Source organism: Pygocentrus nattereri, chromosome 7 (assembly GCF_015220715.1).
Source record: "Pygocentrus nattereri isolate fPygNat1 chromosome 7, fPygNat1.pri, whole genome shotgun sequence".
In the NCBI taxonomy this organism is placed as follows: Eukaryota; Metazoa; Chordata; class Actinopteri; order Characiformes; family Serrasalmidae; genus Pygocentrus; species Pygocentrus nattereri.
In genome coordinates, this window is record NC_051217.1 from 27868272 (window position 1) to 27896164 (window position 27893).

The 27893-nt window shown below is 40.2% G+C and overlaps 1 protein-coding gene across 4 annotated transcripts in view; it reads right to left on the reverse strand.

The window, feature by feature from the left end:
- Positions 1-557: 557 nt before the first annotated feature.
- The window catches only part of cdon (cell adhesion associated, oncogene regulated), a 44640-nt gene continuing 17304 nt past the window's right edge, over positions 558-27893 (reverse strand). Inside the window, exons 2-22 of one of the 4 annotated variants that reach the window (XM_017722570.2) lie at positions 27602-27679; positions 27170-27422; positions 25929-26077; positions 22686-22964; positions 21725-21871; positions 21465-21608; positions 21039-21326; positions 20555-20824; positions 18102-18440; positions 15220-15491; positions 14626-14800; positions 12951-13067; positions 11838-12044; positions 11183-11373; positions 9004-9109; positions 7451-7573; positions 6854-7045; positions 5854-6152; positions 5167-5246; positions 2174-2433; positions 558-1693 (exon numbers count right to left, since the gene is read on the reverse strand). In XM_017722570.2, coding sequence (XP_017578059.1) covers positions 1536-1693; positions 2174-2433; positions 5167-5246; positions 5854-6152; positions 6854-7045; positions 7451-7573; positions 9004-9109; positions 11183-11373; positions 11838-12044; positions 12951-13067; positions 14626-14800; positions 15220-15491; positions 18102-18440; positions 20555-20824; positions 21039-21326; positions 21465-21608; positions 21725-21871; positions 22686-22964; positions 25929-26010 — 3729 coding nt within the window. In that variant the 5' untranslated portion in view covers positions 26011-26077; positions 27170-27422; positions 27602-27679 and the 3' untranslated portion in view covers positions 558-1535. Of the gene's footprint in view, positions 1694-2173; positions 2434-5166; positions 5247-5853; positions 6153-6853; positions 7046-7450; positions 7574-9003; positions 9110-11182; positions 11374-11837; positions 12045-12950; positions 13068-14625; positions 14801-15219; positions 15492-18101; positions 18441-20554; positions 20825-21038; positions 21327-21464; positions 21609-21724; positions 21872-22685; positions 22965-25928; positions 26078-27169; positions 27423-27566; positions 27680-27893 lie in introns of all 4 variants that reach the window. The other 3 variants (XM_017722568.2, XM_017722567.2, XM_017722569.2) reach the window with 3 other exon arrangements.

Here is a 27893-nt window from a genome sequence, read left to right on the forward strand (position 1 = left end):
GGGACATCATCATATTAAAACCTATGGGTTAAGAATGGGATGTCACTCAAGTTCATATGCATGTGAAGGCACATGAGCAAATATTTTTGGCAATTATAGTGTGCATCAATTTAACAACTGTTATATCTACTCCCTCAGTTTTTTACAACTAACCCCAGCTATGGAGTTACATTTGCACACACTTCACTTTTGGCTAAATTTGTTCACACATGGTAGGGGCTGGAAACAAAGTTTATGTTTTCGGTTGTAGCAGAGATGAGCAGTTTGCTTGTGTAAAAAATATAAATTTTGCTCAAATGTGTTTAAAATCATTTAGCAAGAAACAAAATTTGCTCATTTTCCCAAGTAAAATTTGTCATTCCTAAAGTATTACTTATCAAATAATTTGCACTCTGGTGAGGAAAGTAATCTATTTTATATTCTAGATTTTTTTATTGCAATTGGTCACCGCTTTCTCTTTGGTGGCTTAATTTAGACCAAGAATGCATCAAAATGTGAAGAATAGTGTATAACAATCTTCAGTTCTAACACTAATAGATACTGCACATACTAAGAAGTTCCACTGCAGTTCTGATTTAATGAATAATACTTTTACTTACTACATTATTTTACAGAAATAACAGTACGTGTACTTGCGTAAGGATACTTTACCCACAAAGTGGAGGAAAGTTTTGTCTCTAGGGGTGGACATTTTAACAGTATTTGTTGTTATCGTGAATGTCACATTCCTTCCCAAAATATTTTTCTGAGCATGCTGTCAGCATCGTCAGTACTTAAACACTGATCAACTGCAGGTTTCATTACAGATAGCATAATTAATCATATGACATATATGACAAATATTTTATATCATCAAAATTCCTTTTAGTACTGTGGTGTTCTTGCAATAGTGCCACCCCCATTTTGTCCCCCTCTACGAAACATGAAAAAAGCACCAAAAAAAGTACTGTCTCTTCCATATCTTCTCTTTATATTATTGCAGAACTTTCCACATACAATGGCTAAACTCCACAAGTTGGAACACAGGAGACAAAAATAAAATGACAAATAAAATGACAAAAAAATAGAAAGTATCTCATCCAAAAAGCATAAATAATATAAAAGATGAACTTTTTTCTTAAAACAGGTACATTCATATGAAATAATATTTTACTACTACAAAAAAAATAAATAAGTCATCTAAAGAGTTTCTTTCATTTTTTTTCAAGGGTCCTTCCCACAGATGTAATAGATTCATCTCTTTGAAAATCTATCCTTCTGTGTCTTTTTACATGCTTTTTTTCATTGTTTCTTTTTCTATATCCCTCACTTTTCCTTACTAATCCACATACAGCCTGGTCAGTCAGTATAGTGTCCTTCAGTTTACACATGGTCTCTGATCATGCCATCACTGGTCATCTCTTTGTCTTGTATGCGGTTTCCTGCCTCTTCAGTTGCATGCTTCTTTCCCAGTCCATGTGTGTATGAATGTTTGGGGAGTGTATATGTAAAACTGTGTGTTAGTTTATGTGGCATGTTTGTGTTTATGTATGGGTTCAGATCTCCTGCACTGTGGGCTGGATAAGATCTCCAGTCAGACTTGCAGAGGAGATCCAGGCTGTTTTATCTTTACAGTCTAAATCAGGCAGACCCAGCCTCTCCCAGCACACTACCGGCCCATCTGAGTCCACACACTGCAGCGGCTCCTCTGGCTCTGTGTGACGATGCATACATAACACACACAGAGGGTGAGAAAGAGGGAGAGACAAAGGGAGTGAAGTAAGATTCAGCAGGACTTTACAGTACTGGTATATAGACTGTCCACCAAAACTGTAAAGGACATCTTGCTGTCTTTTCTAATTTTCTATGCAATGTTTGATTTTCATGGTTTCTTTTCTATAATGTGAGAAAAACAAATGTTTTAATAAAATGAAACAGCTATACTTTTGTATATTTTGCTTCATGTTCTCATCTTCAAGTGTCATACATCTAAACTACTGTTAAAAGGACAGATGGACAGTCTAATGCTGCATTGCAACTCACTGAGGGGTAATTAAGAATCTTGCTGATGTTCTGTACATAGTTCTAAAACAACAGAAAGGGAATTTGCTATTAAACTTTATTCTTTTAGAAAAAGTGCCAGGAGTGTGATCTACAATTGTGCTCTGTGCATGTCTCTGGGCCTTTGGCTCACCTCTCCTTTGCTCAGCGCCTGACTCTGCGTCTACTGGCACACGGCAAGGATTGTGGGTAGGGGTCAAGGCTGTGTCCTCCGTTTCCACGGCAGCCTCCTGCTCACTGTTCCCGTGGAACTGCGGGCTGTCATTGCCACTGCAGCGGAGAGAACTATGGTTCAGGGGCACCATCTCAAGGCCATCGAGTTGGCACTGTGCCACACGGTGCATTAGGGGAAGAGTGCCGCCGGAGAAGTTGCCATTGGCTTTCGTGTAACACCTGGTCACAAAAGACACACATATGGATCAGACAATGGATGGACAGCATATGAAGAGTGGTTACTGAGAAGTAGAGCAGTTCTAGACTCTTTTCCCAAAGCTCTCAACAAGGAACTTTGACCAAACATACAAAAACTTTCTCCAAATACACTTGTCTAATACACACCCTATGGCTCTTAACTGGTATACTCTTGCCAAAATGTCAGTTCTTCCCACTCAGAGCTACCAGAGCACAGTGCTGTAATGAGGACTTGGCCAGGCCAGTTTTCACACTTGTATAGATATGAGCCATCTACACTGTCTGTGTGTCTGTACAGTTATGTTCAGCAACCCCAGTTCCAATATGTATGTTTGATCTGTTAACGTTTCTTGTTTCCCTTCTTGTTAAGGGTTTCAACAACATTATACAGTTTAAAAATAGTCTGGAAAAGGAACTGTGTTGATGTGTGTATGTGAATACAATTAACTCATTCTTTTAAGCCATTTATGCTCCACAGAAGTTGGATACTTGAGTTAGTTTCACTTTAACAGCCAGAGTGATTCATCAGTTTGCAGCCTGCTACAATAAGCACTCAGCCCTTAGCATTGTGGTTACATCTTTGCAGAGTTCTTTCATTCTATAGTGCTGCTAAACACATATAATGATACTGTGATATAAACGATGTGTCACATAAATTAATTTTTTGTTCACTGTTAATTTTATATCCTCATAGTCTCAGATGTGAACATATACATATGTCGACTTGCTGACTACTACCTGTGCTGCTGCCTTTGCGTTTACAAATGAAGAAATTTTAATCCTCTGCATCTGTGTTCTCTGACCAGTGCCTCAGAATAAACCACACCTGAAGTCCACTGGTAACACTATCTACGAATGAGCATCTATAGACACTTTCATAACATGTTGTAATGCATTCATATGGCTATTCATACTTATAAAAATGAATTACACATTATAGCCACGTATATTATGTATTATGAATTGTCAACCTAATGCATTATAAGTAGTGTTTATAACATGTTGTATTGTCAGTGCCAAAGAAGTCAGTTCCAGTTTGCAGAGTGCATTATGACTAACAAAACTGCTTAAACAGCAACATAATTTATTTGTCATTATGAGTATATGCTGTTATTGATAAAAATATATTATAACCCTTTTGCAAGAGCTTATAAGTTGTATTTGTCAGCTCAGTAAAGTGAGACACGCAAGTTTAATTATGCCATTGCACTACTGCAATATTTTATCATCACTCCAGTAATGCTAATTTCCACTAACATCCTACTGGATGTGCAGTGTTAAGTTAGTGCCAAGCTAACAGTGGAGTACACTGACTTTGCCATGCTGGGATAAACACAATCTGTGGCACCACTAGTTTAAACTTTGACATTTGAGTTTGAAAAACATAATTTACTTCATATATTGCAGTGTTTCAGTACATCCTTCAGTAAATTAATCAACTTGAGGCCAAACATAATATTGGAGGAGATATATAAAATATGCCTCACTTTACTGAGCTGACAAATACAACATACAAGCTGTTATAATGGGGTTATTACATCATATGTCTATCAATAATAATCTATACCCATAATCCCAAGTATGCATTCTGTGTGTTTGTTTATGGCTTGGCAGGTTTGTGTTTCATAGTCCACCAACTGGGAGTTTCTTTGGCACAATATAATGTGTTATGAACACTAATTATAATGTGTTATATTAGCAATTCAAAAATGCATGACGAACATAGGTATTAGTATTACGCACATTTGTAAATATTTATAGCTATATTTTTAATCTGATATATATATTTTTAACCTGATGAGTGCTTTATAGCATGGTAGGAATGTGTTCATAGCTTATTATAGACATTTTTCAAAAGCATTATTTATTTATTTTTATGAATCCTTATAGATTCATTCATTATTACTGTAGCCTTTTTTTATTTGGTACACATTAGTAAAAATGTATGTTGTATATCTGATTATCTGATATCTGTACTGTATTGTGATGCATATTGTATTGTGAAGATCTCCAGCTCTTGTAATGAGTAGTATCAATTAGTAGACTGGTGGTTTGTGTCAGGCCACTGAGGAAACTTGGAGGCTATGATGTTGTTCATTAAAAGCTTCAAGAAAACCGAGTACCAATGTCAATGAGCCTAGTCTGGGTAAACGTCCTGTTAGAACAATGATCCTATCAAAAATCACTGTTCTAATCCTATCAGCCCCTGCTCTGAGTGGGCTCCTGTGGGCTTTTTATCAGAGAACAGGTCTGTTTCTCTATGCTGTGTGGCAAGACAAAGCAGCAGCTGCCTTCACACTGATACACATACATTCAAAACACAAAAACAAATAGAACCTTGAGATATAAATACACACAATCACGAGTAAATAAACTCTGAAACATATTAATGTACCCAGATACAAACAAAGAGTAAGTTCTGAATGACTTTTACTCGTATCATTTCCATTCACCCACCCCTTGCCTGGGGGAAATAAACACTGTTCTCATTAAGACAGTCCCATTGGCTGCACTCTGAATAAACTGTTAGTGCTGGACACACTAGAATACATAAACAAGTTTCACTGATGGATGCATGCCACAGTATGTGTGTCTATATGTGTGTGTGTGTCTGGACCTGAACACACTTGGGTCAAAGGTGGCCTGAGCACCAGATGACTGCGTTCTTGATTGGAAGCATGCTGAACAGCAGTTCTACAGCTTGCTTTCTCTTACCTGTTGTTGTTACAGAAGTTCTGGCAGTTCATGCAGTCAGAAGAGTCCGTCTGGGGCAGAGCTGTGTACATTCCTCCCCCCTGCCACAGCAAGACCAGAATTAGCTATGCACTACTTCACCCACTTGCTACACACTTTCACTTTGATGTTACACTTCACACCTAACAGCATAACACCATACATTAAGTGCTGACCAATATTTTGTTCTTACAACAGAACATATTCCAAGAATAACCCTATAAAATCTCATGCTTATAACATACTAAGGCTTATTCTTCAGTAACTACCTCCAGTGTGGTGATTTTTATGTTGAAACACATCAGATTAATGTCCAGGTTTCATATCGAAGTTTGTTTGGTGTTACAGAGAAAGTAAATCACCAGACTGTGCTGGAATCTATCCCTCAGTTCCTCCCGATTTAAATCTTTCTGTCAGTGAGTTTCTGTTGAAGACTGCCAATAATAGCTGACCACACAGTTGATAACTGAGAATCAAATCAGTTTAACAACAACTACTGACGTCTATTCAGTTTCCAACTACCTAAATATTATACTGCTTACTGTACTTTTTTACTCCTTAATATTAGTATTGATCATTTTTATACGAGTCAGGTTCAACTTTCAGACCCAGACCACAGAAACAGAAAACCATGACCATTATAGTTACGCAGTCTTTCTGTCCACTCACATTGTGGATGTGGGTGTGTGGGTGTGGGTGCTCATAGTCCATGGTGCTGTGCTGCAGTGGGGTGTCATGGCTGTGCGAATGCCCCGAAGGGTAGAGGGGTCCAGAGCCATTGAGCAATGTAAGGCCATTGGGAAGTTTGTGGTGGAGGTGATGGCAACCCTGGGGCATGACAGGCCCTCCATGGCCATAGCCAGCATGAATGCTTCCGTTGACCCGGCTGGAGCCTGGCAGGGTTGTATACTCCAGAACATGGCCATTCATTTCAGCAGGCTGGTACAAGTAGCCAGGAGGGTCATACTCTAAAGGAGGGGTGAGGAAAAAAATATATACATAAACAGTAAGTTACACATAAACCTTAACAACTAATTATGATAAAGAAGTTCAGTCTTTGACTGAATCCCCATCACATTCAGACTGACTCTCCAACACATTCAGTGATGCTTAAGGTCTGGACTCCAATCCTTTTTTCTGCAAACACCTTTGTAGCAGCTTGTTTGTTTGATTTGGAATTTTTTTTGCCTTTTATTTATTTCCTTTTCTCATTTCAGACACATAGCGTAATGGAAATGGATTACCTTATATCTAATGTCTTCAGATATATGTCCTGAAAAATAAATAACTTGTACCCTATCAAACCAAGTGTCTTGGTGACAACATATTCTGAGAATAGATCTGTTAGAATAGAACTGTTTTGTCACTAGATAAAAGATACATGAGTCTTTCTTTATTGTTGCACACACTGGGAATGAGCGTGCAGGACAGCTTATTAAACAGCAGATGTAGCACTAAGTAGCCTTAGGGAGTTGCTGGCTATTTAGACTTGAAATTAAATAAATGAGCAAACCCATATGCACTCTCACACACATACACAGCCCACAGTGTTTATTCAGTTACTCAACCCCATTCAGAGAGAAAGAACTTCAAAGGGCTTTGTTGAGGACTGCTGGAGTTAGATAAAATTTGGCAGTGGATTTCTCCACAGGTCTGGATCTGGACTCACTGTGCATGTTGTGCTGTTGACGGTTCCTCCACAGACACATGATGATGAAGACGAGCAGGATGAGCACCATGACGCCCAGTACACATCCAACAATAAGATACAGCAGGCCACCTGCTGAGCTGGGAGGGTCGGGCGGGTACACACCCGGTGGGGTGATTGGCCGCTGGCTCGGAACACCTGGAGGCTGGCGGGCTGAAAGAAAGAGAGAAATAGTGAGAGGAAGAGACGGGAGAGAAGTGAGGGTTGCAAGTATGTTTATAAATGCTGTGAAATTAATGCATGCAGAAATTAAACAAACATCTTTTCAGCTGGCCTCTTACAGGCTCAAAACTATGTCATTCTGTTAAAAAACAGGTCATTCTGTACTTTAAGTCTTGTTTTGGTTTCACCAGGCCTGTATTAATAGCAGTCATTAGTACATGAGGTAAAGGCAAAGGAGTACAATGTGTGCCATTGTCTCTGACTCTAATAAAACCATTGCTCTGTTCAGGTCTGTAATTACAGCAGTGACTTTTATAGCCTCCTGTCTTCAGTTTAAGTATAGCGTTCTCGTAACAGTACAGCCTCAGTGTCTCTCCCTTTCCTCCTCTCTCTCACCTTTGGTTTCGCAGATCATCACATTACTGTATTCGCTCTCTCCCGCATCGTTGAAGCACTGCATCTTGATGTCATAGGATGTCTCAGGCTGGAGCTGACCAATCATGTGCCAGCGCTTGATGCCTGTGCAAAGGGGAGAGGAAGGGGGGGCAGGGTTAGTGTGGCATAATTACATGGGGCTACCTCTCTCAAAGCATGTGTTGTTCCCTCCAAAGTCCTCCGCTTTCCCCACACTCTCTTTTTCTCTCTCTCTTTTGCAGAGTCCCACGTGTCCTCAGACACATGCTTTACTCCAGACAGACTCCTTATAAGGCAGCTTAATGTTTGTTCTGGCCGAGCTCCAGTACTTCCCACTGCACTGCACAAACTCAGACTTCACAACACACTGCAGCCCTGTGAGCTCTCTCTATCTCAAACACACACACACACACACACACACACACACACACATTAAATCAGCTCTGTAATCAAAGATTGTGCTTCATATGTAAATAGTTTCTCTTATGTGTGCACCCAAGGCCTGATGAACTTACCAAATGCAGACAGACACAGAAAGCGTGGATAGCTGTAAAAGACCTATGAACAAGGCTTAACACTGCTTATATTTTGAAGGTGCCCCTGGCCACAACATTTCATATTTTGGCTGCTTAAATGCAGAGCAGAGTGGTTCAAATGGCCACATCTTCTTCCCTTTTAGGAAAAGAGACTGTTTGGTCAGATATTAAACTAAACAGACAAATAATTTTGCTGCAATTTGTTAACCATAACCACAGTGGCAGCTTATGATGTGGTGTGGTGTCTGTGGTGATCCCCTTGCTGAGTTCTTTGATGTTCTTTTTTAAGTAAAGCTTTTAATAAATTATTGTTTTTTTAAAGCACCTCTAGTTTTCAAGTGTGTGCTTGTTAATTGTAAATACAGCATTTATACAATAAATATGTTTTAATAATTCCAGACATAAACTCTCAATTTTAGCCACCAGGTTAATGGGCTTGGTGGCTTGAGTGTGCAGTGCACATTTTCATATGTGTCTATCCCTGCTATGAAGTTGACTAATTTGACTCAAGTATAAAAGTAACAGTGAGGTGAAGATGAACAGACCAAGTGGGAAGAGTAAGAGAGAGAGAGTAGTCAGGAAGGGGAGAAGTAAAAAAAAGTGGAGGAGGTCTGGGGATCACTGTTAACATTTCTCTGGGCCGTACAAACCCCCTCTCGCAGTCCGGAGTGTAGGATTTCATTTCAGGCCCATTAGAGAGGCAGCCATTTATTAAAAACACATTTTAGCCTGGCTCATTACGCCAAGCCCCAGACTCACTGCACATCAATCAGCAGAATGAGCTTCCCTCGGTCCGCTCCCTTGCACACAAGATATCCATTACACATACATGCACACACATACCTAGTCCATAGGTCCACCATATCTCATTCCAACCCCCTCACCTTCAGAGCATCTTTATTTTTTTGCTCTTGAGTTACTACAAGTATGAGTATAGCAGAAAGGGATTTTGATCAATGTTGAGAACGAATCAGAGCACGAGATATAGATTCATCTTACCTTCTACCATGTCTCTCTTATAGTCGCTGTCATTGTCACTGTCTGTGGGCCGGTAGTAGATGTAAAAACCCTGGATGGGGGTGTTGTTGTTACTGGAGGGAGTGTACTGCAGGACAAAGAAAAAAAGAGAGTTAGCAAAAGAAATAAGTAAATGCTGACAGTATATTGCATGTTTTGAGGCAAAATTATGTTTTTTAGGACACAGCGATGCAGTGGTTTGAGTTTGTATGATGCAGTGTGTACTAAAAAAACAACATCTAAACACCCAATTATTTATTCTGAGACCTCCCCCTCACTGTGATTAGTCCACATTGTGTCACATGACTGCCTGCGTCACTGCATGAAACTTTGTGCAGGTTTACAATGTAGATGGCAAAACAGATCTACTTAAGCTTGCTGTATAAAAACAAGCAGCACCTCAGAGCAGGTTAGCAGATTGATGCCACAGCAGAACACTGTCTGCTACCCTTCAACAAAAGAGGTAACCCAAACACATATGCAATGTGCCCACAGCTATTATTTGCAGACAAACATCAAAAGGAACAAACCACATCTCTCTCTCTTTCTCTCACTAGCTCTCTCCTCCACTTCCTTAAAACACACTCACTTCAAGCTCTCCTCACATGCCATACTCTAAAAATAGCTTTCACTCTATTCCGCTCCCTACAGCCGTATCTGGACAGGGCCTCCTAATATGCTCTGCAAACGTATACACATACACACACACACGCACACACGCACACACACACACACTTGCAGCCTTACAGTGGTCACAGTGGGCTCAACCAATTAGAGGCCTGCTTTAGCAGTGCAGGCCGCAGGGGAACTTTTCAGGGGCTGATGGGAAATAGAATATCCCCTGTTTTAAAACCCACACTGCAATTGCATCTGAAAAAATTGCACACACACACACACACAAATGAACAGATGCTCACACACCACAGATCTGATACTGAGAACACACAAATGAAGCAGGCAGGGAGGTGAAAACTAACAAAAATAAACCTTTCCTCTTTCCTCACTTGGAGCATGTCAGAACTCAGAGATGACATGAGAGGTTTTGGCAGTGAAGGCTGGTGGGAACTTAATCTATCTTTGGTTTTTTAGCATGAAATGTGAGCCTAATTAATGTGGGCAGGCCATAATTCGAAGCACAGCACACCTAGCCATTTGTCTAACACACTAATTTAAAAGTCAAATTACTGTTTCTGGATATTAACTAAGGAACAAATTCAGTGGTGTTTTTATGTGTTGTTTTTTAAGCAAACCAAGAGTACATGTGTGTACTTCTATAAGCTTAACAATAATAAGGCATGTATAGCATTAAATAAGACAACAAAGTACGCACATATTAAAGTACTACGCTGACATATCTGCTATTGTGTTGTATACCCATGTGAAATCCCTCGCCTCAGCTACACAACACATGCAGAGTCAGCTGTATTGCCCACCCATTAGGATAGTGTATACAAATAAGAGTTTGGCAATCATATATATATTTTTTTTACTTTGTTGAGGCTGTTGTCACAACATTGCTTGGGAGCCAATAAGGTGATTAAATACATCATCAAACAGATTCAACCAAAGTAAGGATTTAGTTTAGTGACCTTCCCACTCCACTGTTTCTTTTTGAAAATGTGACTACCAATATAGTAACTAGCGAATTCCAGCTAAACTTCTGAAAACTTCAAAACATTTGACTGCAGAAAAACTACACTTTCTTCAAGATGTGCGCTGAAATAGCTTTTCGGGGGCAGTGATGATGACTTTTAAGAAATGTTAGGAGTGTAATGGGGCTCCATACAGCTAAAGAGCATAATTAAAAACTGCTACTGACAGCACTAAGAAAAATGGTCACAGGTCCGTAAACATATATACAACAGAAGATTCTAGTGATATATTTAAGTTGTTAAGATGGTTGACTGTTCAGAGTATTGTTGCAAATAGTTTTGGTCTGTGTGTTGTCCTTGTATTTTCAATAAAAATGTAAACGAATAAATCATGCATTTGAATTATCTTCTTCTTAAACAATGTACATATCACCAAGTTACAGGCAAAAATATAAAAATAAACCCAATCAGCCACTTATGGCTTTTAAAGGGGTATTAAAGTACTGATTAAGTACTGAAAAAACTTGTCTTTAATAATGTGGTGTGTCTGTTGCTGCTGCAGTACTTACGGTCCATCGCACCATGATCTGCGTGTCACTGACAGCATCTATAGATGAGATGTGAGGGCCACTCACTGGAGCTACTGGACGGTTTGACATGGGGGGACTGACCATCGCTACCTGGTATGGCCTAGAGATGGCGCTGTGAGGACTCTCACCATAATTGTTCATGGCAATGACACGGAAGCGGTATGTGGAACCTGTGAATGGAAACGTGTAAGCTTACCAAATCCGCGTCGGATTAAGTGCTATCCATCAACTGTGGAAAGTAATTTTGTGGTATATGCTACATAATGCTATGATTAAAGAAAGATTATAAATATTGTAATTCCCACGCTTTCACTGTTAGAACCAAATTGCCCATAATAAAACATCTGCGATCCACAAGCTTGCTGTTGGTTTGCACTTGTCAAGCCACAGCTCTGAGAAATAAATTATTGCAGAATTCTTTTTTGCCAAACGAAACGCTCTAAGTAAGTTTAATGATGGTGAATTTGGTCCCTTCAACACCCTTGTTCCATCTCTTTCTGTGATAATGGTATATTCTGATTACACTTGCTACATAATTACACTTACATGGAATAAGCAATGCTGGACTAAACTGTCTGATCTTTTTGTGACGAATCCCTATACAGACAGAAATACATGTGTGTTATAACCTCACCTGGTTCTAGGTTGCGCACTTCCACAGACAGCTTGAGAGGTGATATGTTGTCATCTGCGATGATCCAGTCTCCACTGCGGCCCTGCTTTCGGTACTCCACACGGAAGGCTGTGATTGGAGAGCCGCCATTGGCTCTTGGGATCCATGCAACATATACAGAACTTTCTGTCGCCACTGAGATGGTAGGACGATCTGGAGCCTCTGGAACTGTAGGACAAATTTACAGAAAAAGTTACAGAAATAAAAAGACTACAAATTGGTTGGCAAATAATACTGTTCAATATTGAGGTTTAGCAGTTTAAATGGTAAAAAGAATATACACCAATATTTAACAATTCATTTTATTTTATGTTACATACACCTATACAGTAAGGAAAACAAATTACTTTAAAGGAGCTGCTAATACCAATTTATATTACAGAACAAAATAACAAAATACAAAAAACAATGATAATAATTAAAATGACAAAAGCATGTGAAATGCATCTTGATCTAATCTTCAGCATGTGAGAAATATGACACACACACACAAAAAAAAACCTTTCTTAAAAAGTCCTTAAAATTGGTACTGGAATCAACACTATTTTTTTAAAAGCAAATTATCTGCTGATATGGTTCTGATATCATTATGTACCCCTATATACTATACTATTTTTTTTAATCTGGACCCAAAATGAATAAAGCATGTTTCTTGACAACTAGAAACAGTTGACCATCCATCTAGTAAAAAGGGATGAACACACAGAGAAAGAGAAAATAAACAGAGACACAGACAACATAGACAAACTGCATGCCAGAGTGGAGCATGTACTTACTGAATGGGCTCTGGGCCATAGACAGAAAGAGGCAAACAGAGAGAGGGGGAGAAAGAGAAGAGAAAGCCAAAGAGGGTTAGTAAAAAAAGACGCTTATGATATATTAGGTTAGGTCTGCACTAATATAGAAACAAATTCTGACTCACACACACACACACGCCCAATTAAGATCACTGCATACACACGCTGTTAACCCTGTTTCCAGATCATAAGTATTTGAAGCGTGCGCTAAAGTCATTTTAGTCACACGGACCATTTGTGATGCACTCATCTTTAACGGCAAGTAACATGGGCTTACCTCTGTCATGTATGACGACTCCATAGTGTGTGTTGACAGCTTTGTCTTCCGGAGCTTTCTCAGGCTGAGACACAAACGGGGCCTTGGAGGGGTTTTTACTGGAGGAGGAGCTCCTCTCTGAGAATGTCAGCCGAAAAGAGGTTCAGAGAGAGAGAGAGAAAGACAGACAGAGAAGAATTACTGAAAAAGATGTAACGGTATAACTTTGTTATTCCCATTCTGGGTTCTGGCTATGCCATATTGAAATGCTGAAATCAATGCAGGGCTACAGGTTTACTTTTTTAAGTGACTTAAGGTGAACATATTAAAAAAGATGTTTTATCATTCAAGAATAGCTAATTGGTATATTTTCGAGTCAGAAGAATAGCAGAAGCTGCCCCTTCAGACTTGCTACCAAGCTAACGCTGACTGCAATCAGGCTGGAAGCTGATAAGGACTTGTTATCTTCAATGTCAAGTGTTCCCCAGTGGACAACGTGTCATCATGTTAATTTGTCCTTGAGATATATTTTCATTATTTCTGTACCAAGCTAACAGCATCATGCCTTTTCAATCAGGTCCTTAACAGTGTATCCTTGGCAACACTCTCTCTTTAAGCCACTTGTGTTTTGTAGTCTTTGAAGTTTTTGAAGTTTGTACCCACAGGCTGTCAGGCTTCTGAATAAGCTGTGAAGCTGAGGCTCTGTCCCCAACTACCACTTCACTCAGTCACTCCGTCAGTATTATTATTGTATCATATATTCTCTGCTATGGACAATAACAGTTTAACACTAAGCCACTTTAAAGAACTATAGCACAGAGTCACTCAAGTCACTTTTAATATATATATATATATATATATATATATATATATATATATATATATATATATATATTTTTTTTTTTTTTACATATTTCATATTTTAGTTACTTTCTGTAGAGTGATTATCACTTCTGTTGAGTGAGGTGAGCCTCAAGACACGAGCGTTTTGATGCATAAATGTCCTGACACGTTGCGCAAATGACAAATAAACTTGAAACTTGAAAATGCAATACAATACAGATATTTATTCGCAATTGCAAGCAAAACTATTCCACTGTCCTGTTAAAACGTAAAATTTCTGTTTCACTGAATCTTTAGCCTGTATTTTTTTTATCTATCTTCCTCTGGTGAAATCCTGTGGTGGTACAGAATACCTGAATAGTGATTTTGGTGATTCAAATACTAGCCCCTCAGATTCTTAGTCTGACATACAGTGTATCACAAAAGTAAGTACACCCCTCACATTTCTGCAGATATTTAAGTATATCTTTTCATGCGACAACATGGCACTTTGACACAATGAAAAGTAGTCTGTGTGCAGCTTATATAACACTGTACACATCTATATTACAGATGTTTGGAATGATTTTTCTTTCTATAAAGTTTCCATCTTTGAGGAGATAAGGCTGTTGTATATCAGTAAAGGTAAATACTTTTATATCTCCCCAAAACTTAACAGAAGAAAAACGAAAAACATTCTTAATATCTGTTTTTTTTTTAAAATAATTGTCATGCAATGTTCACACAACATAAAAATAAGCTGGGGTTTTCAAATGATGTAAAAAATAAACAGGAAAAACTGGAGTAAAGAAGTCTTAAGACCGCAATAACTGGTGCATGTGTGTGTCTGTTTCTATATGTGTGTATTCCTCACCCTTGCCGGTACGGAAGGTAAGCATGGCAGGCTGTCCCTCTCCAGCTGCACTGCGAGCCACCATGAGCACCTCATACAGGCTGGACGGCTCCAGGTCTGACAAAGGCAGGCTCTTCTCACTGCCTGGAACACGCACTGTGTGCCAACTGCCCACCACGTTCCCCATGTCTTCCACCTACAGAAACACACAACAACTCTTACCACATTCACACATAAGATCCTTTTCTTATTCTTTCTCTCTCTTATTTTCCCCATGTCGGGAATGATGACAAAGGACTGGCCTACACAGGAGCCACCGCAACAGTGCTGCCAACAGAATCGTAAATTTATTAGGCAAATGCAATAAATTTATTATTGATGACATTGTAAAAACAACAGGTGATCCATAAGAATATTGTTACAATTACTGATCTGAGAGGTAGCCACAGTCTAAGTATTTTTATTAGTATGTACCCTTATTAATATGGCTCTTATTAATGGCTCTTAGGAAAAACACAACCAAAAATCACTCATAAATCACAGGCAAGTCAAACATCTACAAAAGAGGCATCGAAATAAACTTCCTCAGAAATGCAAAAGATTTATCAATCTCACCTTGCGGTATCTGACAAAGTAAGCATTGACTGGACTGCCCCAGTCTCGCCCTGCCCGCCACTCCAAATCATATGTGTTGGGTTTGTGCGTTTGGGGTGGGCTGATGATGATTGGTGCCTCAGGTGTGAGTTTGTCACTGCTTTGCTCGGTAGGTGGACCAACTGCATCACCTCCTCCCAGAGGCAGAAACATCTCTTCCCCCTCATCATTCTGGATTGGATGAACAGTAGGTTGAGTCTCCACAGGAATGACCATGGAACTGGACTGAGGTTCTGTCAACATAGAGGTGTTCTTCAGTAATTTTTACACATCTTTATAAAAAACAAAAACAAAACAAAAAAAAAGTGAATTTCTAAATCTGTTTTAGTTCCTAATGTTGATTTTTCCTTGTAGGAATCTTGTAACGATAGATGACTTTCATTTCCATTAAGAAGTTAAGTTCAAACATTTTCTTTTACTTGGTGATGCAGGGCATGACTGAAGTGGCAGTTGACCGTTGGTTATATTATAAATACTGGTGACACATGTCATCAATAAAACAAATATACAAAAATACATATAAAAATACAAATACTGTATGTAAATACAAAAAAGTAGTGCTTGTTTTATATTGTAATAAGGAAACACCTTCAAAGTGAAAAGCCTATTTGCATACAAAAGTGGCATAAAAGTATAAAAAATATTATAATGTATGCATATGTGTGTGCATATAGTGTATACACACACACACATACTAGCCACTTGCATACACTTTCTTGTATCTACACTCACTGTCCATTTTAAGGGTTATTATCTGGATGCACTTTGTAGTTCTACCATTACATACTGTAGTCCCCCCAAAGTATTATTTGGGTGGTGGATAATTCTCAGCACTTCAGAGACACTGATGCCGTGGTGGCGTGTCAGCGTGTGTTGCACTGGTATGAGTTGATCAGATACAGCAGTGTTTTTGGAATTGTTAACAAAAAGTATACAGAGAAACAAACTACAATCTGTAATTGTAGAACTACAATGCACCTACCCGATATGTGGCCAGGGAATGTAGATACAAGGGGTATACTTAATGAAGTGGCCAGTGTATGTTTGGTTAGGTATTTATCGTACTCTGGAAGAGCAGAATGTTATATTTCTCTGTACAATTTACAAATGTTTGTGTTTCAGCATCCGCAGATGTGTATTAAACAAATCAGACAATTCCCATACAATTGCCATTTGAGAGTAATCTTATAAAAAATATATTTACTGAGGAAAAATAAGAATATAAAACTGTATTGGAAGACGAATGTTACTGATCATATAAAACTGAATTTGTAATCATTATCAGTCACATAATTTCCATACTAGTCAAGTCTTACTGCATTGGTGCCATTATGCAATGACAAGCATGTCCTTGCATTTGCAAGGCCCATCATAAAATGGTAAGTTAACAGCACTGCAGACAGGCTGTCTGTGCATGTAACGCACTGTGCCAAGGACTTCACATCCATCCCTGGAAAAAGCTCCCAAAACTCTTGCTCAAAAGTCTTGTGTAGCACACAGAGTTTTGAATGCCACTAGCAGACTCATGTCCAGCCTGTACTTAAAAACTTTAATATCGGGAAGGAGCCATTTCAATCTACATAAAAAAAACACAAGCAGTGGAGAAAGCCCAGGACACGCATGGCACTACATAACAAGGCTTTGCTTGTTTTTTTTTTTCATTACCCACTGCAGCCAGAATGGTCCACCTGGGAAATAATGCAAGCTGGAAATGTTATTACATCTGACACTGGATTGGCAGCTGAAGGATGGAATTTTTTCTGATTCTAGAGGAAAAGTGTGAGTCTTATGGTGAACCCACCCTTCTTGCTCTGTGGCTGGCCAAGCCAATACAATCCAAGGAGAGAGTGGCAACTGAACAGCACTGTCAACAGGGTTTAGTTTGAGGTGCAGAGCCAGGTTAAGTCACCATGTCTCTGGATCTCTGAACCGGCCTGGTTTTAGGTGCGTGCCGCTGGTTTACTTTACAAAACAAAGAGGCCCAGAGCTGGTAACTGTAGAGCGAAGGCTGGGCCTGCAGCCAGTGGACTCACATTCCACCTCGCAACCATTAAAATACCAGAGAGAATCAGAGCCCTAAATCAGCTTTAAATGCTCACCCTCCATCCCTACACTGCTCTTTTGATTTTTCTCTCTCTCTCTCTCTGTACTGTTCACTCTCTGATGCACTTGGACAGGTAGCCACATCACCACAGCCAGAACAAAAGTGGACGAAGTGGGTGAGGTAAAGGTTGTTTGAGTGTTCTCTTTTCAATCCCTCTCTCTGTCTTTTTATCTCTCTGACTCACGTCTTGCCTCTCTCTCCATTAAAACAGGAATGCTGGGTAGTCTATAAACATTACCACTGGTAAAGTACCATTACTCTGGAAACAGAAAGAAAGAGGGAGAGAGTATGCACAATGTACTGGGGTAGGCAATACGACAACATCACTATTACAATAATTTTTGCATTTCTGAGCCTATTGTGGGTATTGCCCACATTTAAAGAATACTTATCAACTGCTTGTTTCATTACAAAGAGATAAAGTAGGCCTTCTAAGTGGCACAGCTGTCTAAAATGTATCTCTTATAATCCAGAAACTGCAAATCCTGACACTGCCTAGTTCAAAAGCACAGAATAGGTTCTGTTTCATTTCATATCTTTGTATATATGTATATAGAGGGCATGTTTCAAATGTGGCTGGCTGTACAGCTTCACAATGACTGTATCTTGTATTTTGTGCCTTGTATTTTATATCAAACAAAATATTGTCATACACAGTGTGAAAAGGTACCATGATACAATTTTTTACATTATTGTCCACTCCTAGTGTGTACACAGAACATAAGTTAAATGTGCTCACCCACAGTCAGAAATGCCTCAGCCTGCACGGAGCCCAGCTCATTAGAGGCCACACAGATGTATTTTCCAGCATGGACTGTGGTCACAGTCTGAATGTAGAGACTGCTGCTGCCGGGGTGGGACATGGTGAGATGGGACAGCACATCTTCGGGGGGCATTGCTTCACCCCCTGGGGCCTGGAGCAAAAGAGCGGGGTGAGTGGCAATGGGACCTGCTGAGTTGTACCAGCGGATCACAGGGAGAGGCTGACCACTGGCATTACAGGACAGAGTGACTGGCTCTCCCTCTGCATACACACCACTCTCCGGAGGGGAAAGGATTACAGGCAGGGACGTTTCACCTAGAACACATAATAAATGATTGAATAAATGACTTTTAAGACTGATGCAAATACATGGCCATTTAATTCAATCTTCTCCGATGATAACCAATTTTCTCATTTATTTCGTTTATTCAATATGTTAAGAACAAAGCCAATAATTTGAAGCTTTTTATTTAGCTTCTCACAAATGACCTTTTTAAGGAAGAGAACACTGAGATTAACACTCTGATAAAACGAAACAATAAGTGCTAGCTGATCTAAACTAACTTTAAATGAGCTTGTGTGCTTGCTTGGAAAAAATCATGGCATCCACCCTTGCATATCTTTTATACAGTACTAGAAAACACTACCACGTTCAGAGCCAATTGGTGCTGTAACCCCTCTGGGGCAGAAATAACCAAGTTTCACACAAAGGATCGCAGGTGAGATGATCAGCTCACTAGGGTTAAACTAGAGCTGAGTATTATATAATTTACAACTGTACATCAGAGTGTCACACAACAATGCTAATTTTCAGTTTTAGCATTATTGAGAGATAGTTTGCTTTATATCCATGGACAACACTGTGTTCCATAAGACAGCTTCTCTGTTGCAAAGCATCTGTCTTTATTCATTTCTTTTTTCATTCTATTTTCTTTTACAGAGACTAAGACCTGAAAAGTAACCCCTTTAATTACCAGTACCCATTTCAAGACATCAAGGGGTTAACTGCATTGTTTTATTGCCTTTTTTAACAGTTGCTGATTTCATTTGCTGGTTTCAAAACAATGCAAAATACCATAACATACTTGGAAACTATCATGCTATTCAAATTTGCTAGCATTACACTAAATGTATTTGTAAGTGACGATTTAAAGGCAGATATTTAGACCTGCTAGGATTACCAGCTGAGTGGCCCCACAGTGTTTTCTCTGTAACATGTGCCTCCAAATATCTGACTCAAATCTGCAGTTTAACATAAACACCCATGATTTTGAACTGTCCCGCATTTTAGCAGAGCCACATAAATCTCCACTGTTCTGCAAGCCAGGCAAAAAACAGTGTGAGCCAACATTTGAAAATGATTTCAACTTTTTTCAAATGTGAAGCCTCCATATCTCTGGCTTTATCTATCAAGCTCAGGGATGCAGGGCAGCCCTGATGAATAGACCCAGAGGAGAGCAGCTGAAGCTCTGCATAGCTTGTGCGCATGTGTATGTGGGTTTGAGTGTGTGTGTGTGTATGCGTATGTTAATAGATATAAGGCTGGTTGTGTGTGATGTTGACAGCTGGGTGGTCTGCTTCTCGTCATAACCTTGTGTAGTTACTCCTTACATTCCACTGTTCGAGAGCATATCCCTGCTGCCCGTTGCCCGCCAAAACCTCTCCCGCTCCTGTAACCCTCCCCCAGTGCTGCTGCAGCCAAAGTCTGTGCACATCCCATAACCCGGCCCCTGACACTCCTACAGCCAAATCTATCCTACTCCTAAAACCTAGACCAACCTAAACCTAGTCTCATCAGAGCCTGATCCATATGAAAATTGTCATTGATTTAGGTATCCAAAGAAACCATCTGATGGGACAGTTACCATACTTCTATGAAAGCTCATCTTAAACCTTCTTTAATCTTCTAATAAATATAAGGATGTTTGACTCAATACTCAAACCAGGAAAACACAGCAAAAGGCCTGTCCCAAACATAAAATTTTAGATGCGATGAATTATTATATACATTATTATGCTTTCCAATTTGTCTTTTTGGCCAAATTGGCTCATCTTAAATACAGGTTGAATAAATAAACATCACTCACCACTGCCCTCTAAAGTTATTTCAGGACGACAGAATTTTTGTTGTTTTTGTAAGATCCATAACATGTCTCAATAAATGCATTTTCTGCTTTCTTTTGCTTCTATACATTTGCCTTAACCCAATGAATGAAAGCACACCAAATTCAAATTCCGTTCGGTGCATATGATTGGGAAAGCTAACAGCTGTGGAAAACAATTGCAATTAGCACAAATAATTTTGATCACCTCAAATAATTGTGATCAGGCGATTCTGTTCTATAAATGCTTTTAATGGTCTGCCTTGGAATGGTTCTACTTTGATACAGCATTTTGTTTTTTGCAAAAGAAAATGGAAGTACTCCTACCTGATTGGACACTAAGTCTGGCAGCGGACTGTGCAGAACCAATCCCGTTGTCTAGCAGGCATTGGTACATGCCCTTATCCTGAGCAGTGACTGAGGAAATATGCAATGAGAAGTTTGATATCTGGACGTGAGATGATGTTAAAATTGGGGAAGAGTTGAATAGCCAGGTGATTTTAGGGGCAGGGTTTCCCCAGACAGCACAGATGAATTGTACAGATGAGCCGGAAGACACAGTCTGGTCAGACAGAGCTCTCATTATGCTGGCTGCCACTGTGAGGGAGGGAACGATGGGAGAGGAGAAACGAGGAGCTGTATGAGCCAGCAGGTGAGACAATTATGAAAAACTCTGTACAATTTTAAATGAACATGAAGGTTAAGCAGATGAAACATCTCTTAACTTTAAAGATCCTACAGCAGCTATTGGTGTAGGCCAATTAATTTAGCCAGAAACCAATGTTAAAACAGGTGAAGCCAATGAACTCACCAAGCACATTCACATTATAGGTGGCACTGACCACATCCCCATCCTCAGTTTGAACAGAGCAAGTGTAGTTTCCACCATCACTTAGCTGAACATCACTCAGCACCAGGTTACTGTTCTGTAGTCTTAATCTGGAAGCCAGTAGCTCATGGCCATCCTTTGTCCATTTAGCAACAGGAGAGGGACTTCCTGATACTACACATTCCAAAACCAGAGACATGGACTGTTCCACTGTCAGGCTAACAGGGCTGACTGGATATACTATCCCCACAGGGGAGGAACCGTCTGAGTCTGTGAAAGGAGAGGTAGTGAGTTAACACAATGAATAGTCATCATCTTTTCTAAACATTTTTGATAAATAAATTTGTTTAAAAATAATCATTCTACTTCTAAAGGCCACCATCACTTTTAAATACGTCCTCATCTTACCTTTCACAATTAGCTTAGTGCCGTGGGCCTCTACTCGGGTCTCTCGGGTAACAGGATTATATGCACCACACTTATACATGCCCTGATGTTCTGGGGAAACAGAGACTATCTGAAGGTTCCCAGAGGGAAGGATTAAATATGGACCTGAAAAAAAAAAAAAAAAATGAAATAAATCCTTTCTACTTTAATTGTTTCTGCATACGTTTTTTTGGGGTTTTTTTTAGGTGTCAAGTTTAAAGCTGCAAGACATTATTCCATACCGGTAGACTCCTCTAGCCATTTGCCCCGTATTCTGTAACGTGGTAAAGCTGGAGGGTTACTTGGTGGTAGGGGACACTGAATAACAGCAGTGTCCCCTTCTTTTACTGTCAGTGCCCGCCGGTGGGTGGCCCCAAACTCCTCAATGTCTAGACATAGAGATAAGCACAAAAACAGCTATGTAAAATTACATTACAGCAAAATAATATATATTCAACCAAGTATTACAGGACCCAACACAAAATACTTCTGCCGCTGAACTGTTTGTATTGGACTGAGGGTAGGCCAGGGAATGTGTCCTTTGTGCCGAATAATAATACAGTGTTATCAGCACCAACAGTCTCCAGGACCATGGGTGAGCGTTGCGCCTGTTCCCCTCCCGGCATCAGCCCGTGCTACTGCACAGGAAGCCCTAAGGCTCATTAAGGATACTGTTAAAGGGGTTCATGGAAAAGTGCCAGACTTAAAAAATAAAAACAAACAACAACAAAAAAAAAACAATGCCACCACTTCCTTCCTCATCAGCATTTAGCTGAGAAAGGCTATGTCCCACTATTCTTGTAGACAGCAGCTTGAAAAAAGAGCCTTCTGTTTCGCTAGGCAATTTCCCTCCTTGCCCTTTGAAGCACAATCATGTGGTAGTGTTGTTCTTTGAGCTCTAGTGAAAATATGCGTGTCTGCGTGTGCCTTTGGACAAGTCTAGGTGTGTAAATGACCATGTCAGCATATCGTTGCTGCTGAAACAAAATCCTGTGTCTCAGAAATGGTAACGTTATAGACGACAAACATTCTTCAGTTTTATGTATGTCAATATAAGTAAATATGGACCATTTGCATTGGTCCTTTTGTCATGACATGTGGTGATCACAGCGTAATATGTAATGTAAGCAGTTGACTGTGAATATATCTATCTGTGTGAGTGACAGGTGAAGTGTGACAGAGTGTGAAATCTCATGCACATACTTGCAATGGCCACTCGTGCCTGCCGACTAGCGATGGCATTTGTGTCTAAGTGGGCCACGCACTGGTATAAGCCTGTGTGTTGGGGCTGGAGAGAGGACAGTGAGAGGGATCCTGGATGAACCTCCACTCCTGGCAAGGCCCCAGTCTGCAGGGGCTGACCCTGGAAAAGCCAGGTGAGGCTGGCCGAAGCAGGACGCGCCACACAGCGCAATAAAACAGCTCCACCCTGCTTCTGAACCACAGAGACAGGCTGCGTTCGGAATGAGAGAGATAATACAACTATAGGAGAGAGAAAGAGAGAGAGGGAGAGAGGGGAAGAGAAAAATGTATAAAAAGAGGGCAACAGAAATCAGCAATTTCGATTAGATCTGGGTGATAAGGAGATGTAATCAGATATTGTTGACGATGGACAAGTAACCTGATGGCGATAAAGATTTGTGAAGAAATTGTTTCTCTCTGCTATGCAATGTGTCTGTTTTTTATGCAGTGCCACCAGGGCCTGAACCAATATTTTTATGCAGTGCCACCAGGGCCTGAACCAATATTTTTCAGCCTTGTCCCTTGCATACAGAGTTTCCATGGATACTCTGAATCTTTTATTTGTGCTATAGGATTTAACTGGTATGTCTGCTAACAAGAGTATGTGTTAGGGTTGTGCTAATCAATCTCAAGAGATAATAACTAATTTACCGCCTTTTTGAAGACATACTGTTCATTTATTGATTTATCTTATGCAAATCATAACACACTAGTATTGATGAACATAATTTCACTTTTAAACATGTTGGGTAATTTGATATCCTAAATAAATACCACATGTATTGTACCTAACACAAATGAGATTGTTCTAGAAACGTGGCTGTTGAGCTGCACTGGTTGAACATGGTCTGGGAGGCATATATCATGCCTAAGCAAAAAGCTGACGATATGGTAAGGTATACTATAGCATAATGTGGAACACAGTGTCAGGTTTTAGTATGCTTTCCTACAATTTCATTATGTTATTTTACTTGGCAAGGATTGAGGCTCACACACACAGAAAAATTACTGTGTCCACTTCAGTCTCAAAATGACAACTGTTATCATTACTCTTATACATCTATTACACATATACATGTTTTCTGAAGAAAACCTCTCCATTTTTGTTGTTTTTCGGTTTTGACAATCTGAAAATGCCTGTTGCTCTTTACATCGTATATAAATTTCATGGTGAATGGACCAAAAGAAATGACCCAAAATGCCTTGGAAAAAAATCTGGTTCCATTGACTTACATTAAAAGCAAATTAGTTTTTTTTCCTTCTCCTGTAAAATGATAATTTTGGAGTTACAAGATTTTTTTTCCGACAACAGCGATGTATATACATAAAATAACTTTTGTGGAAAGTCCACATAAACCTTCCACACAGTTTGACCGTGTAATTCCATGGTTATTTTCTACACAGTTACCAGAATAAGATGACTCTATTTCCAGCACAGGTCTTGTATGTGTGTATATGGAGTATTTGACACAAATGTGGCTCAGCCAATCTATGTTGTTTTTAAACAAGTGTTAAAACACCTTAATAACCCTACACTGTCTGAAGTTGGCTGAGTAAATTTATAAGAGGAGTCTGCACAGTATCTCACAAAAGTGAGTACACCCCTCACAATTCTACAAGTATTTTATTATATCTTTTCATGGGAAATGAAACTTGGATATTACAAAGTAGTCAGTGTACGGCTTGTATAGCAGTATAGATTTACTGTCCTATGAAGATAACTCAACACACAGTCATTAATGTCTAAATAGCTGGCAACATAAGTAAGTACACATCACAGTGAACATGTCCAAATTGTGCTCAAAGTGTCAATATTTTGTGTGACCACCATTATTATCTAGCACTGCCTTAACCCTCTTGGGCATGGAATTCACCAGAGCTGCAGAGGTTGCTATTGGAATCCTCTTCAACTCCTCCATAATGACATCACAGAGCTGGTGGGTGTTAGACACCTTGCACTCCTCCTTTCACTTGAGGATGCCCCACAAGTGCTCAATTGGGTTTAGGTCTGGAGACATGCTTAGGCAGTCCGTCACCTTTACCTTCACTAAGGCAGCTGTCATCTTGGAGGTGTGTTTGGGGTCGTTATTGAGTTGGAAAACTGCCACGTGGAGCAGTTTCCGAAGGAAGGGTATCATGCTCTGCTTCAGAATGTCACAGAACATGTTGGAATTCATGTTTCCCTCAATGAACCGCAGCTCACCAGTGCTGGCAGCACTCATTCAACTCCAGACCACGATGCTACCACCACCATGCTTGACTGCAGGCAAGACACAGTTGTCTTGGTACTCCTCACCAGGGAGCCTCCACACATGCTGGACACCATCTGAACCAAATAAATTTATCTTCCTCTCATCAGACAACAGGACATGGTTCCAGTACTCCATATCCTTGGAATGCTTGTCTTCAGCAAATTGTTGCCGGGCTTTCTTGTGCATCAGCTTCAGAAGAGGCTTCCTTCTGGGACGATGGCCATGCAGACGAAGTTGATGCATTGTGTGGTGTATGCTCTGAGCACTGAAAGGCTGATCTCCCACTTCATCAACCTCTGCAGAAATGAAGCCAACCTCTGGATATGACGCTTAACACATGGACTCAACTTCTTTGCTCGACCCTGGTGAGGCCTGTTCTGAGTGGACCCTGTCCTGGAAAACCGTTGTATGGCCACAGTACTACAGCTCAATTTCAGGGTGTTTGCAATCTTCTTATAGCCTAGGCCATCTTTCTGTAGAGGAACAAATCTATTTCTCACATCCTCAGAGAGTTCTTTGCCATGCGGTGCCATGTTGAATATCCAGTGGCCAGTATGAGTGAATTGTATCCAAAACAAATTTAACAGCCCTGCTCCTCATACACACCTGAAACCTTGTAACTCTAAAGAGTCACAATTGGGCAATTTGGACATGTTCATTGTAAGGTTTACTCACTTGCGTTGCCGGCTATTTAGACATTAATGGCTGTGTATTCAGTTATTTTCAGAGGACAGTAAACCTATACTGCTATACAAGCTGTACACTGACTACTTTAAGTTATATCTAAGTTTCTATAGTGTTGTCCCATGAAAAGATATAATCAAATATTTGCAGAAATGTGAGAGTGTACTCAGTTTTGCAAGATGCTGCATATATATTTTTCCTGTGCAGAAATAGAATTTGTGGTAATATGTATGCATGGAACGTGTGTGTGTGTGGCATGTACACTCACAAGGGCAGCTGAAGAGCAAGGTATGACAGATACACAGCACAGTGGACAGAACCTTCAGGCCTCTCAGGCCTCCGTTGTCCATGATGCAGCTTCACCTCCAGCCACTAATCAGGGGTCTCACGCACACCCCCTCCACACACACACCACACCTGCAAAACACAGACAAAGAAACAGTTGAGGCATGTTAGTAGGTTTTTCCATCTGAAAAGGGCAAGTGTAAATGAATCTTGACTGGATGAGGATCTGATTACTACAATCAGATCAGGGCCAAACTATTCCTAATTGAATCTAAGATTCTAAGAGCTATAAATCAGTCTGAAACATAGTGTGATGAATGTCAGACTTCACATCACTTTTTATCTTCCCTTGAGAACACATTGAATGAGTTTCCTTGGTTACATATTTGATTAATTTGTGTGCTGATAAAACAGGGATGATGAACTTTTTATGCTTTGCCAAAATATTGCTTTGGTATCAATTATTATAGTAATACCCTTTATATTGATATCCTTTAACCTTAGAAACAGACTTAGGAACACTGAATGCATACTGCTGAAGCCTACTGCTAAACAATCATAGATAATAAGCTCCCTCTGTCTCTACATGTAGTGAAGGACTCTGCCTACATGCTGTATCAGGATGGCCCAATCCCAGCCCATACCCTGGCATAAAACTTCAGCTCGCATGAATAGCAGCACCTAAAGCTCTGCTCTTTAATCCCCAACAACGCTCGCAATAATCTTCATGACACATCCTCTTATACACTCCTTGATCTCGGTTAGCCTTCCCCCGATGATAAATCTCTTTCTGCTGACCCCCACCCTGTTTCCCACTGCAAGAGTGTCCTCATACACACACTGGAATTCCCACTTACCTCTCTGCCCCACCCCTTTCATCTCACCCTCACTCTCTCTCTCTCTCTCTCTCAACCCCCAACCTCTTTCTGTTTCTATCCATGTCACTTGCTCTCTCTGGACTGCTGTTACAGAGGCTTGCCACTGTTCACTCTTAATATCACTCTCCTCTCACACTGTGCTGCTTCCTCTCAGGTTCACTGTAGCCTGAAGAGCATCCATGGGGTTCTCACACACACACACACACACACACACACACACACACACACACACACACACACACACACACACTCATGTAGAAAGCCAAGAGAGAGAACCCAAACTGAGACAAGAAAAGAAGTGGAAGGAACATAATTAGGAGCATTCCTCTTTCCTTTTGAACCCTACCCCTCTCCTCCCCTCCGGCACAACCCCTCTCTCTCAGGGCTGGGGTAATCCGCAGGCCCTTTGATCACCAGCTCCTGGTCTGTAACCGTGGCTTGGGTAGGGGGCGAGGGACAATAGCCTTCCAGCTGCGACATTCACACTGTGGATGCCATGGAGCTCCAGGGCTGGCCCCACACCAGCCTGACACCAGGCCACTCAGCTGCGACAAATTAAAGAGGTGACGTCTAGGTGGGATCACTAGAGCTGAACCATTCTAGGATGAAATAAAGAACATGAGCAGCAGGGTCAGACTGATAGGCCAGTAGGCACATTTTGTAAGTGATACAATTACTAATTTGAAGGAGCTAAAAAATAACAATGGCCATTATAATTTTATAGGTTTAAAACAAACACCAACAGTTTTGAATAATCCACCCAAATGAAGTGTCTCACTGGCGATCGATTCGGAGGCTTTGGATGGCCCCTTCAACTCATATGAATTCGAATTCAGAACCATCAGTCAACTGTGTTCTGCAATTAGAAAAATATGTATTTCCAAATATGCCGCCACATGCATGTCCACTTTTCACCACAGTGAAATGTATCAGCAAATTTATCATGCTTCCTCTATGGTTGGATGCACTGCTCACATTCATTCAAACTGCTATTAGGTTTGCAAAGCACATATCATATTTAAAAATGTAACAAAGCTGATATTAGACTTATTTTCCTACTCTTGTGTCTT